At 43.1% G+C, this 14,610-nt stretch overlaps 1 protein-coding gene across 4 annotated transcripts in view; it reads left to right on the top strand.

The window, feature by feature from the left end:
* kif13a (kinesin family member 13A) overlaps positions 1–14,610 on the top strand; it is a 332,721-nt gene that overhangs the window by 205,612 nt on the left and 112,499 nt on the right. For all 4 annotated transcript variants that reach the window (XM_060849815.1, XM_060849814.1, XM_060849816.1 and 1 more), the window contains exons 12-14: positions 2,390–2,500; positions 4,923–5,057; positions 8,192–8,322. In XM_060849815.1, coding sequence (XP_060705798.1) covers positions 2,390–2,500; positions 4,923–5,057; positions 8,192–8,322 — 377 coding nt within the window. The remainder of the gene's footprint in view (positions 1–2,389; positions 2,501–4,922; positions 5,058–8,191; positions 8,323–14,610) is intronic.

The following is a 14,610-nucleotide window of genomic DNA, read 5'->3' as shown; positions in this document are numbered from 1 at the left end:
GGGAGGGACAGGCATTGTTCAGGGCAGGATGCTGGTTCTCTGCAATACTTCCCAATTCCTGATGTTAGATCTCACAGTCAGGTACTGAGTCCCTTTGAATGGACCACCCTTCTTGGCCCTTTGGGAAGTTGGCATGTTTGCTTGTCCTGCTCCCCATAGTCCCACAACCCCGCACCGCCTGTTTCTACCTCCTGCCCAAAATCCACAAACCTGACTGCCCCTGCCGACCCATTGTCTTAGCCTACTCCTGCCCCACAGAACTCATCTCTGCATACCTCGACACGGTCCTGTCCCCCTTAGTCCAAGAACTCCCCACCTACGTTCGGGACACCACCCATACTCTCCTCCACCTCCATGAGTTTGGCTTCCCCGGTCCCCAACACCGGATCTTCACCATGGACATCCAGTCCCTGTACACCTCTATCCCCCATCACGAAGGACTCAAAGCCCTCCGCTTCTTCCTTTCCCACCATACCAACCAGTACCCTTCCACTGACACCCTCCTTTGACTGACTGAACTGGCCCTCACCCTGAACAATTTCTCTTTCCAATCCTCCCACTTCCTCCAAACCAAAGGAATAGCCATGGGCCCCAGCTATGCCTGCCTCTTCGTAGGATATGTGGAATAGTCCATCTTCCACAGCTACACTGGCACCACCCCACACCTTTTCCTCCGCTACATCGATGACTGTATCGGCGCTGCCTCGTGCTCCCATGAGGAGGTTGAACAGTTCATCCACTTTACCAACACTTTCCACCCTGACCTCAAATTTACCTGGACCGTCTCGGACTCCTCCCTCCCCTTCCTAGACTTTTCCATTTCTATCTCAGGCGACCGAATCAACACGGACATTTACTATAAACTGACCGACTCCCACAACTACCTAGACTACACCTCCTCCCACCCCACCCCCTGTAAAAACGGCATCCCATATTCCCAATTCCTTCGTCTCCGTCGCATCTGCTCCCAGGAGGACCAGTTCCAATACCATACAACCCAGATGACCACCTCCTTCCAAGACCACAATTTCCCCCCAGACGTGATCAACGATGCCCTCCACCGTATCTCCTCCACTTCCCGCTCCTCCGCCCTTGAGCCCCGGCCCTCCAATCGCCACCAGGACAGAACCACACTGGTCCACACCTACCACCCCACCAACCTCCATATACATAGTATCATCTATCGTCATTTCCGCCACCTCCAAACAGACCCCACCACCAAGGATATATTTCCCTCCCCTCCCCTATCAGCGTTCCGAAAAGACTACTCCCTCCGTGACTCCCTTGTCAAGTCCACACCCCCCACCAACCCAACCTCCACTCCCGACACCTTCCCCTGCAACCGCAAGAAATGCAAAACTTGCGCCCACATCCCCCCCCCCTCCCCTCACTTCCCTCCAAGGCCCCAAGGGATCCTTCCATATCCATCACAAATTCACCTGCACCTCCACACATGTCATTTACTGCATCCGCTGCACCCGATGTGGCCTCCTTTATATTGGGGAGACAGGCCGCCTGCTTGCGAAATGTTTCAGGGAACACCTCTGGGACACCCGGACCAACCAACCCAACCACCCCGTGGCTCAACACTTACACTCCCCCTCCCACTCCACTAAGGACATGCAGGTCCTTGGACTCCTCCATCGCCAGACCAAAGCAACACGACGGCTGGAGGAAGAGCGCCTCATCTTCCGTTGAAGAGCCCTCCAACCACAAGGGATGATCTTAGATTTCTCCAGTTTCCTCATTTCCCCTCCCCCCACCTTGTCTCAGTCAAATTCCTCGAACTCAGCACCACCTTCCTAACCTGCAATCTTCTTCCTGACCTCTCTGCCCCCACCCCCACTCCGGCCTCTCACCCTCACCTTGACCTCCTTCCACCTATCGCATTTCCAACGCCCCTCCCCCAAGTTCCTCCTCCCTACCTTTTATCTTAGCCTGCTGGACACACTTTCTTCATTCCTGAAGAAGGGCTCATGCCCGAAACCTCGATTCTCCTGCTCCTTGGATGCTGCCTGACCTGCTGCGCTTTTCCAGCAACACATTTTCAGCTCTGCTCCCCATGTGATGAACCTCCCATTTATCCCTGGGGTAATATTAGTGGTAGTGGAATGTTGGTCTTTCCACTCTTCCTTAATCAGGGTGGAGGTGGGAAGATGGTAGTGGCTGTCTGCCTCCCTGTCCCTAATTAAATGCCACAACTGCAACCAGATTCACCACTGGGAAAGGCACAAGATTTGCCACTATGAAAATCAGTTGAGTGCACTCAATCGCCTGTCAGTGAGTGAAGTGTTGCAAGCTATGATTAAGAGGTAATTTGGTTGTTTGGTTCCGTTGTAATTTGACTATGACAGTAATAATCTGATTTTTTTTTGCTGTTTTCATTTAGGCAATGAAGGCACCCGAGCTCAAAGAGAAATTAGAGGAATCTGAAAAACTCATTAAAGATTTGACTATCACTTGGGAGGAGAAACTGAGAAAGACTGAAGAAATCGCACAGGTTTGTTAATGGGAGAAAATTAATTTGAGGTTTAGTTCTTGTTGTTGTTTTATTGTAGGTACTGATTTTAGAATAAAAATGATTTCTGTCAATTTGCCATTACTTGCATATTTTTAAACTAAAACCTTTAATCTTTGACATTAAGTTGCTTCCTTTTTTCAAGGTAATTAAAAGGAGGTGACAATCTCCTATAATTTAAGCCATTGTGAGGTGGTGTGTAGTAATGATTTAAATGTTGCTCCATGTAATGGAGCATTATATATTGGATCTCTCCTCTGTGTGACTGCCACCTAGAGTGTCTTACATTTTTGCTATGCTATCAAATACATTCATAATTTTGCATTAGATTAATTAATGAATGTTTACACTTAGGGGAATTGAAGTTATAGGTACGGAAACAAACAAAGGGACCTGGCTTAAGAATTTGTCAATTCAAGTGCAGCTGCTTTCTAAGCTGTTCTTTTTCTGTCATGATTGTTACTTTTTCGAGAAAGGAGCTTAGAGTATCTATCAGTTCTCCTATTCCAATGTGCAACCCAAGTGGATTGATTCATATCTTGAATCATACTCGGAAATGTTATTTTTCCATTAGAAGTGCTGATGGAAATACATTATTTGATTCTGTGTACTTTTCACATTAGTTCATCTTTTCTATACATTGCTTTCCAATCATTAAAAGTTGGTCTGGTTTTTGTGGGTGAAGTTGTCAATGTTCACGGATATTGCTCTGAAACTGACAACATTTGGAATTGCTTGTAGGCAGTTAATCTGAAGATCCAGAAGTTGTCAGTGATTTTGTACTTCTCCATGGGGTACACTGTTAAAGTTTCCTCAGGCTGGAAATAGAAATCACCTAACTGATCAAACATACCTTTAACTACTAACAGTTTCACTATTAAAACCCCTGCAATTGTGCAATTTGTTGAATGAAGTGTAACTGGGTTTTTTTTTAAGTTTGATGTTTCTATATCAAACATAATTCCAATTTTATATGTCCCTATCATTTGTTTTGCTCTTTATAAGATTTGGTTTAAAAGTGAAGTGTAATCACTGCATTACATTTGAATTTGCTCTCTGGGAATACATCAATGTGAGGAGCTGCTTATTTAACTGGATCATACAACTGTAGCTGTATGCCTTGTGATCCTTGTGGTTTAGTGCCTGATTCGGTTTAGTGTAAGGAAAGGGGATTGCTAGATCTTCACCTTCAGCTTTCTTTGAGGTCAGTGATGAATGCTACAACTTCAAGATGGGCTACAAAGTAAGGGAGATAATCTTGAAAGCTGACTAAATAAATAACTGTTTAGTCACAGATTTTGATAAAAAATAAAACAAACTAAGGCAGAGTTGAAGATCTGCATTTTTTTTCCCCTTGAACAATGGGTGAGAAAATTGTGATGAATGAGTTTTTAAATTGCACTGGCAATTAATAGTTTAAGCTATTCAGAGTTCAAAACGAGGATGACCCATTCACTTGAGTTTGCTTGGAATTCATCTTTGATATTTTGCTTCCTTTAAAGGCAATCTCATTTGATTTAAATTGTTTTTCTATCTCGTTACCCATGGATTTCTATAATATTTTATTGAAGCTGAATTGGACAAGATTTGTTGGCTGGCTACTGTGGTTGGACAGTGTCAGGATTTAATTTAATTTAAGGTTAACATGAAGACCAATGGATTAAGTCAATACATACATCATCTAGCAAACAAAATTGAATTTGGCATTTTCTAAATAACCTTTGTTTTGTTTTCTGTGCCATAAGATGTTTTTTGGAGTATATAGCTTTTTAAATTAGGAACTGTGATCCGGTTTACAAACACGATTAATGCAATTCTTTGTATGCAAGTAAATTAAAACTAGTACTCTGAAGGATTCTAAGTTAGACCAAATCTGATTAGTAGAACCTGTGCAATGTTTTCTGCTGAAATCAAATTACTGTAATCTCATGGCTTTTTCAAATTAAGATTCAGGCTCAAGCTGACAATGATAAGTAGCATTTGTGTCACACAAGTGCCAGACAATGACCATCTCTAACGAGAGCTTCTAGCTATCTCCAATTGGCATTTACTGACATGACCATTAATGAACTTCCGAGCCTTGCCTCCCACATCCCAGTCCCACTCTCTCTCTTTCCCACTTACTGAATTGCTGTCTCACGCTTTTGCGCTGTTTCAACACTATCCTGAATCAGCAGCACTGTGGGTGCTTCACCATCCAAAGGACTGCAGCAGTTCAACAAGGCAGCTCACCCCCACCTTGTTGAGCGCAATTCAGCATCGTCTACAAATTCTGGCTGAGCCAGCAATACCCCATTCTGTAAAGAATAAATACTTCAAGATGTAGAAGTACATATGTTTGCTTCGAACCCTTGTCACTTGAATTTCAAAGGGGTTCTGTTGTGTTTTATTGTCTTATCTGCAGGAACGACAAAAGCAACTTGAAAGTATGGGCATCTCCCTGGAGTCCTCTGGCATTAAAGTTGGGGATGACAAGTGCTTTTTAGTCAACCTGAATGCTGATCCTGCACTCAATGAACTGCTTGTCTATTACTTGAAAGTGAGTATTCATAACAAATTGCAGTTGAGGATTCTTGTGGCACCATGATAGTGTCCCTACTCCTCAACCAGGAGACCAGAGTTCAAGTTCCACCTGTTCCAGAGGTGTGTCATAACATCTGTACAGGTTGATTAGGAAAAGGACAAATCACTGTTGTGCTGTCAGTGAATGCTGTCAAATATGTCATGGTTTTGCTTGGAAACTTTCTTCTCCAAAGCCGCTGCGTTAAAGTAAGTTGCAATCTTAAGTTGTCTGCAGCACAAAGAAGAATAGATTTTGCATGACTTTTTTTTCATCAGACTGTAGAAGTAATCACACCAATTATTGTTTAACTTGACCAGTCTGGGTATCTGTTCATCTTTGTGTATAGAGTGGTACTCTGCATCTAACCTGACTTAAGATTGTGCAATGCTGGTGTTGAGTTCATTGTGAAAAACTTAACAATTTTTGCTGATGATCATAACAGAGAGCTTGGACAGAGGACCTCTGACATAAATGAGCAATCTACACTGCACCTGAGAAAACTCAAGATTTATATTACATTATGGAAACTAAAAAAGCTTGTGCATACATGTTCATATATACGTGTTAAATACCAGTAAACAACAAAACATGTATGTAGAAAATAATGTAGTAGAAAATTAATTAAAATTAATTTTGCTCAAAAAATGGACACCAATTTCTGTTCCTCTAAATTTCAGGGTTTACGTATTTAACCTCAGCCTAAACATGTATTTACGCTCTGCCTGTATTGGGCAGGTAAGGTCAGGACATAGGATTCCGTCAAAACAGCAATGAGTTTGTAGTTTGACTTGTGCAACCTGACAGTGTAACTTTAATTTTGATTTTTTTGTCTCTTTTTTTCACAATTCTTAAGTTTTGACTGTGATTGGGTTATGCAAATTTACAGCATTAAAACATTTGGCGAGATGTTACCTGAAGGTATTCATGCTGTACATGAGCATCTTCCTGGTATGCTACTTTAAACCCTTTGAGCAAATCCATTGAGATTTTTCTCAGTGTATGTTTATAACTTCTCACTAAATGCATCTGTGCTGTTCACCTCAAATACTTAACGTGATGACACGTTTGACACTACTTTCCTTGAATTCCCTACTAGATGACTAAAGATGATCATTATCTTGGATTTGTGGATAATAATTAGGCATCTCCCCAAAACTGGTTTCCGTGTCAGATCATCTTTCTATATTCAGTGGCAAATTCTTTTGGCTGTGACTCAGAAGGTCATAGGTTCAAGTTCCACTCAAGACTGCAGTAGAAAATCTAAGCTGCTGCTTCACATTGGATCAGAAAGAGTGGTGCACATTCAAAAGTGCCATATTTTGATTCCCTGATAGTCTGCTGATTGCGATTCAACCCATTTACCAGTATAGATTTGATGGGCTGAAAGGCTACTTCCTTTGTTCTAACTTTTTATGTAGTGGAATGGGCACATTTCAGAGCTGCAGATCACACCAGAATTGATGAAGTGGACAGTGAAGGAGGTTATCACAGGGTACAATGGGACCTTGATCTGATGGACCAAGGAGTAACAGGTGGAGTTCTATTTCGATAAATGTGAGGGCCTGCATTTTGGAAAGGCAAATCAGGCAGGACTCATACACTTAATGATAAGGTCCTGGGGGAGTGTTGCTGAACAAAGTGATCTTCAAGTGCATGTTCATAGCCCTTGAAAGTGGAGTCGCAGGTGGATAGGATAGTTGAAGGTGTGTGGTATGCTTTCCTTTATTGGTCAATGTATTGAGTATAGGAATTGGGAGGTCATGTTGCGGCTGTACAGAACATTGGTGAGGCACTTTTGGAATACTGTGTGCAATTCTGGTCTCCCTGCTTCAGGAAGAATGTTGTGAAAGTCAAAAGGGTTCAGAAAAGATTTACAAGGATGTTACCAGAGTTGGGGGATTTGAGCTATAGGGAGAAGCCTATTCTCCCTGGGGAATTGGAGGCTGAGGGGTGACCTTATAGAGATTTATAAAATCATGAGGGGCATGGATAGGGTGAGTAGCCAAGGTCTTTTCCCTGTGGTGTGGGAGTCCAAAACCAGAGGGCATGAGTTTATGGTGAGAAGGCAAAAATTTAAAAAGGACCTGGGGGGTTAATTTTTCACACAGAGGATGGTGCATGTATGGAACAAGCTGCCAGAGGAAGTAGTGGCAGCTAGTATAATTACAACATTTAAATGGAATCAGGATGGGTACATGAATAGGAAGTGCTTAGAGCGATATGGGCCAAATGCTGGCACATGGGACCAGATTCATTTGGAATATCTGGTTGCCATGGACAGGTTGGACTGAAGAGTCCTTTTCCATGCTGTGTATATCTGACTTTCTGAAGTTTTTTATGATTCACCTGTCAAAGTCTAATAAATCTCGACTGTACTTACGGAATTATTATTTAATCATTGGAAAATTGACATTCTGTGTTATAAAATACATATTAAAGGTATTTGTCCCTAAACCCTCCTTTGGTAAGCTATTTCAGAAAAGACCACCCTCTCAATACTATCCCTTTATTCCAAATATGAAATATAAAGCAGAATAAGGACTATATAACAGACTTGTTGTTGTGATTATGCACAATTGTTGCTATTCTACATATTTGAGTGCGATCTTAGTGTAATTTGCCGTCCTACCTTGTGAGGTTTGATATGCTTATAATGTGCAGTCACACTCTGCCAGATTTCCACTACTTCTATTTCATGTTCTCTCTACTAACAAGAACGATGATCTATACTCTGTTCAGTCGCATCTTGATTGTCAAGTCACATCTTCCTTTTTCCAAAAAGTACAGCAACATGATAAAATCAAATGCTTCCTTATTGAGAGCTCAGTGAATGTTATTGAAATGTACTGTTATTTTCAGTAGCTGTTTTCTGCATTTGTGCACTTCATGTTTTGCAATTGCCACTGACTCCGGCTTTAAATTATTTCTCGGCTGCACATTTAATCAGAAAAAAATGTTACGGTTAAATATTTGGCAAGCCATGTTACTGCTTACAGCAGGCATGGAAACATTGATTCAGGCTGAGTCACTCAAGTCACTTGTATGCATCCTGTGAATATTTATAGCCAAGTATAAGGTGCTGACCTTTAAACTTCTGATATTCTCAACAGCATCACACCAGGGTTGGTGCGGATGAATCTCAGGACATACAGCTGTGTGGAATTGGCATCCAGCCTGAGCACTGTGTCATTGACATTTCAGCAGATGGGGATGTTACTCTCTGCCCAAATGAAAATGCCAGGTAATATTTTCACTGTAGACCAGGTGAGAGTTTCAATGTAGAAAAACCTAGTGCAGTCATCTTCTTGCCACGTGGTTCAGATTTAATCATTATACTTCCTGATCAAGGTTAAGTAGAGCTCACAATATATAACCTGTGAAAGGGAAGCAACATAGACTTTCTGTTAAGAAATTGGCAGACCTAATGTACATCCCATATATCTTCCATTTGACAACATTTTTAATTTGTTAATATTTTTGCATGTGGTTATCTCATTGATGTTTAACTTTAGTTTGTGTACTTAGTTATGTCTATTCAGTTGAATGTGTCTGACCTCTGACTAAAAATTTCAGATGAACATAGGTCTTTCATCTTTTTAAGTTTTGATTTATTAAACACAGTAGCCATTCAGGTAGGATACTGTACCATCTGCCTCCAGCTGCTGTTGATTACTGCCCAGCAGAAATGGATGTCATTAAGCAAGTTTTCATATTTATCCCCAACCAGTGACTATCCTGCTGCAATCGGAAGCTATGGGTGCAAGACTGAGCTGCTTTTCAGTAGTGTGCACCATGTTTCTGCTCATTCTAGATTGGGGGTCAGTCTCTAGCTAAACTAATTTAAATCATTCCAATTTAATTCGCGGCACTAGATAGCAGAACATGAAGGTGGGACTCCTCAATCAGTCAAGATGAGGTGGAGATGAAAGGTGGATTTACAGAGACCAGGGTGTGAGCTGTGTTGAGATATTTACTGAATACAATGAATTGTAAATGATTTTTGCATACTGAGTATTCTGAATGCTATTAGAATAAATGGTTCATGGAATAAAGTTTCAGTTTGAATATTACACAAGGTTCTATGAGCTTGCTCAGTAATTGATCCATTACTTGCATTTCTGCTTCTGCTGCATTGATTTTGTTTGGGTCATATGATGTAATTTAAGAATTTCATCATTTCAAGAACAATACTGTGTCACTGTTTGAATCGTATATCTTCTGATTTTTAAAAAAAAATATGCTGTATTGAGAATAATTGTTGCATATTACAACAAATGTGTGTTCATGAAATTCTTGTTTTGTCTAATTATGTTCAAATTGCACTTTTAAGTTTTTCTTTAACTGCTGCATACTGGGCCCTTTTTAAAAACTGGATTAATGAGGGGAGAAGCCAAAGTTATCTTTGCAATCTCGATTTGTTCTTTAGAATATATATCAGTTATAATAAATTTTTAAAATAGTAGGGAAATTTCTGCACAGGGTCACAGACTCAGTTGCATATTGGGAGGTCAGAACAGGAGCTAGGTTCATCCCTCAAATATAAGGGAGAGAGCATCAGAATATTCATCACTTTAAAATTGTTGTTGTTCGCCTTAAGGATAAACTGAAATGGTGCGCTGATTGGGGATGGGGAAAGATACAAGCAAAACTGTTTCTGCATATTTAGAATGTTTTAATATATTCTGGATATTGATTATTGTTGGCTATTTTTCATAATATTGGTTTTAATTTTTTCAATTTGGTCTTTTTGCAGAGAAGATCTTTAATTTGGACATTGAACCTTGTGACATGTTATCAGTGATCAGTGTGATCACCCACACAAATACACACAGGCACACACCTTTCTGCTCCCCCAGTTACATGGTGACTGTGACCTTTATAAAACAAGGGATGCACAACATGCTCTGTCAAACATCTAACCTGTCATCTAAGTACTTCATTTGTTGTTTTCTTAAACAAAAGGTTTGGGTATCACACTGCATCAGACATATTTTGTGCTGTAGACCTTCTGATGTGGAAACCAGCTAAAAAATAGCCAGGCATTTCTTGTCATCAGGTTTTTGAATTTATAGAATTTATCTTGGTCTGACATTCCCGTATTATATGAATTGAAATCTATATGATATTGAGAACATGTAAGTCTTAATTCAGCAAACTGGACATGATGTCCTTGTTTATCCTTTATTAAAGTCATAGTCTGGCTTCATTGATTTTGAAACGTTCAGATTTGTTCAGCTCTTCATGGATTGCTAGATGTCTTTCCTCCTCTCTTTCTTTCACACAATGTCATCTTTGGTGATTCAATAATAATAGCACTCCTAACCTGTATACAACTCAGGATATTCCAAAGAGAGTGCCAGACTCTGTTCAAATTTTATTAAGTTAAAAATCACGCAACACCAGCTTATATTCCAACAGGTTTATTTGGAAGCACACTAGCTTTCAGAGCGCCACTCCTTCATAAGGGGATAGTGGAGGACGCAATTCTAAGGCACAGAATTTATAGCAAACATTTACTGTGTGATGTAACTGAAATTATACATGAAAAATACCTTTATTGTCTGTTGAGTCTTTCATCTGTTCGAATACCATGATAGTTTCACTTCTTTCATGTGTAAATCACAAAACCTTTTTTTAAAAGTTGCATTCTCAGGTTAGCTGTAACATTGGGTGTTAGCTAGACAGTATGTTGAAGGTGTGAGCCCCCTGTGTTCTCTGTCTATGCCATGATGTTTAGATTGATTCTAATCTAAAAAGTGATGAGTTTTGCATGAATTCATGCAGTTTTTGAGTGAAGTACAATGTAACTCTAAGTACAAATTCACCCCAAAAAAATGTCTGCATGTTGGTCTTTGTGTGTGTGTGTGTGTGTGTGTGTGTCTGTCTGTCTGTGTCTGGGTTGGGAGTTGTGTGTGAGAGAGAGAGTGTGTGTGTGTGTATGATTTGGAGATGCCGGTGTTGGACTGGGGTGTACAGAGTTAAAAATCACACAACACCAGGTTATAGTCCAACAGGTTTAATTGGAAACACACTAGCTTTCGGAGCGACGCTCCTTCATCAGGTGATAGACTTAAGACATTCTACAGAGCGTGTGGGAGTGTGTGCGTGTGTCTGGGACAGGGGGTTGTGAGTGTCTGAGAGAGAGTGTATATGTGCACGAGTGTAGAGTGGTCTAAGTCTCTGAGAGGAAGTCTGTAAGGGTGTGCGTGCGTGTCTGTGTACAAGTGTGTGTGTGTGTATAGTGCAGTGGTGGTCACCTGTAACGTGATATGAACCTAAGGTCCCGGTTGAGGCCCTCCCTGTGAGTACTGAACTTTGCTATCAGCCTCTGCTCAGCCACTTTTCGCTGCTGCGTGTCCCGAAGTACGCCTTGGAGGATTCAGGTCCAGGACATTCGACCTCAGACCTTCGAGTGACCATCCTCCAAGGTGGACTTCGGGACAGGCAGCAGCGAAAAGTGGCCGAGCAGAGGCTGATAGCTAAGTTTGGTACCTATAGGGAGGGCCTCAACCGGGACCTTAGGTTCATGCCACATTACAGGTGACCACCATTGCACTACACACACTCTCACGCGCACACACCTCTCTCTCACGCGCGCACACCTCTCTCTCACGCGCGCACACCTCTCTCTCACGCGCGCACACCTCTCTCTCACGCGCACACCTCGCACACCTCTCACGCGCGCACACCTCTCTCTCACGCGCGCACACCTCTCTCTCACGCGCGCACACCTCTCTCTCACGCGCGCACACCTCTCTCTCACGCGCGCACACCCCTCTCTCACGCGCGCACACCCCTCTCTCACGCGCGCACACCCCTCTCTCACGCGCGCACACCCCTCTCTCACGCGCGCACACCCCTCTCTCACGCGCGCACACCCCTCTCTCACGCGCGCACACCCCTCTCTCACGCGCGCACACCCCTCTCTCACGCGCGCACACCCCTCTCTCACGCGCGCACACCCCTCTCTCACGCGCGCACACCCCTCTCTCACGCGCGCACACCCCTCTCTCACGCGCGCACACCCCTCTCTCACGCGCGCACACCCCTCTCTCACGCGCGCACACCCCTCTCTCACGCGCGCACACCCCTCTCTCACGCGCGCACACCCCTCTCTCACGCGCGCACACCTCTCTCTCACGCGCGCACACCTCGCGCACACACAACTCTCTCACATGCGCACATCTCTCAAGCACACACACATCTCTCTCTCGCACGTGCACACACCTCTCGCGTGCACGCAGGCACCTCTGTCGCGCGCGCGCCCACACACAGACAACTCTCTCTCTCTCTCACTCTCTCACACACACACACACACACACACACACACACACACACACACACACACACACACACCTCTCTCTCACATGCATGCACAACGCACTCTTGCATCTTGCAATCTCGCTCACACACACATGGACGCACTTATACACATCCATGCGCGCGCACCCTTACAGAGACACACTCCCACACAGGCATCCTCTCAGAGACTTAGACCACTCTACACTCGTGCACGCACATATACACTCCCACACTCTCGCATGCACCCCCTCTCAGACTTAAGATACTCTACACTCACTACACACACACATACACACACTCTCACACTCACAACCCCCAACCCAGACACACACACACAGACAAAGACCCACATGCAGACATATATTTTGTGGGGTGAATTCATACTTGCAAAGTTACCTTGTACTTCGCTCAAAAACTGCATGAATTCATGCAAAACTCTGTTATCTCACTTTTTAGATTAGAATCAATGTAAACATCATGGCATAGACAGAACACAGGGGGCTAACACCTTCAACATGTTGTCTAGCTAACGCCCAATGTTACAGCTAACCTGAGAATGCAACTTTTAAAAAAGGGTTTTGTGATTTACACATGAAAGAAGTGAAACTATCATGGTATTCGAACAGATGAAAGACTCAACAGACAATAAAGGTATTTTTCAATGTATAATTTCAGTTACATCACACAGTAAATGTTTGCTATAAATTCTGTGCCTTAGAATTGTGTTCTCCCCATCACCTGATGAAGGAGCGGTGCTCCAAAAGCTAGTGTGCTTCCAATTAAACCTGTTGGACTATAACCTTGTATTGTGTGATTTTTAACTTTGTACACCCCAGTCCAACGCTGACATCTCCAAATCAAATTTTATTGCTTGCAATCCTTATCTGATCACGTGTCCCCTACGGTCATCTCCTTCCAAATCAGGTATATTTTTGGATACAGTTGGGGGAGAGGGCTCCCCAGGGGAAGACAGAAACAGCCAAGCTCATGGCGCCATGGCTAGCTCTGCTGTATAGAACGCCAGGACAAAGAGTGGAAGAGCTACAGTCAGAGTGGATTCAATTGTCAGGGGTGTAGATAGGTAGTTCAGTGGTTGAACTCCCAAATGATACATTGCCTCCCAGGTGCACGGGTCAAGGATGTCGCAGATTGACAGAACATTGTTAAGGCGGAGGGTGAACAGCCAGTTGTTGTGGTGCATATAGGCACCAATGATATAGGGAATAAATGGGATGAGGTCCTTCAAGCAGAACTTAAGGAGTTAGGAGCCAAGTTAAGTAGTAGGACCTTAGACACAGTAATCTCAGGATTGCTACCAGTGCCCATGCTAGTCAGAGTAGAAATGAAATAATGGGCAGGATGACCATGTGGCTTGAGAGATGCTGCAGGAAGAAGGGGTCAGATTTTTGGGACATTGGGACCAGTTCTGAGGGAGGTGAGACTATTACAAATTGGATGGTCTACATCTGGGCCGGACTGAAACCAATGTCCTTCAGTGTGCTTTTGCTAACAGTGTTGGGGAGGGTTTAAACTAATGTGTAAGGGGGGGTGGGAACCAAATGAGGAGGTAGTTACTAAAGCCTGTAGGAACTAGATAATGAAGTCAGCGTGACTAAGGGGAATAAGCAGGCAGGGAGCAGATGATGAATGCAAAGGGACAGGAGGTCTGAGGTACATTTGTTTTAATGCAAGAAGTGCAATAGATAAGGCAGATCAACTTAGGGCTTGGATTAGTACCTGCGAGTATGATGTTATTGTTATTACTGAGACTTGGTTAAGGGATTTGATTGGTAACTAAATATCCCAGGATATCACTACTTCAGGCGGGATAGAGAGGGAGGTAAAAGGGATGGAGGAGTTGCATCACTGGTCAGAGAGGATATCACAGCTGTGCTGAAGGAGGGCAGTGAGGCAATATGGGCTAAGCTCAGAAAAAGAAAGGGTGCGGTAACAGTGCTGGGCCTGTACAACAGGCCTCCCAAAAGTGAGTGGGAGATAGAGGTACAAATATGTAAACAGATTATCGAAAGATGAAGGAGCAACAGGGTGGTGTTGATAGAAGATTTTAATTTTCTCTACATTGAGTAAAATTCACTTAGTGCTAAAGGTCTAGATGGAGCAGAATTTCTAAGGAGTATTCAGGAGGGTTTTCTAGAGCAGTATGTAAATAGTCCAACTTGGGTAGGGGAAATACTGGACCTGGTGTTGGGGAATGAGCCCGGCCAGG

This window comes from Hemiscyllium ocellatum, chromosome 34, assembly GCF_020745735.1.
Source record: "Hemiscyllium ocellatum isolate sHemOce1 chromosome 34, sHemOce1.pat.X.cur, whole genome shotgun sequence".
NCBI classification, from domain to species: domain Eukaryota; kingdom Metazoa; phylum Chordata; class Chondrichthyes; order Orectolobiformes; family Hemiscylliidae; genus Hemiscyllium; species Hemiscyllium ocellatum.
Note: the sequence above shows the minus strand (reverse complement) of the source record. Positions and strands in the feature narration are given on the sequence as shown.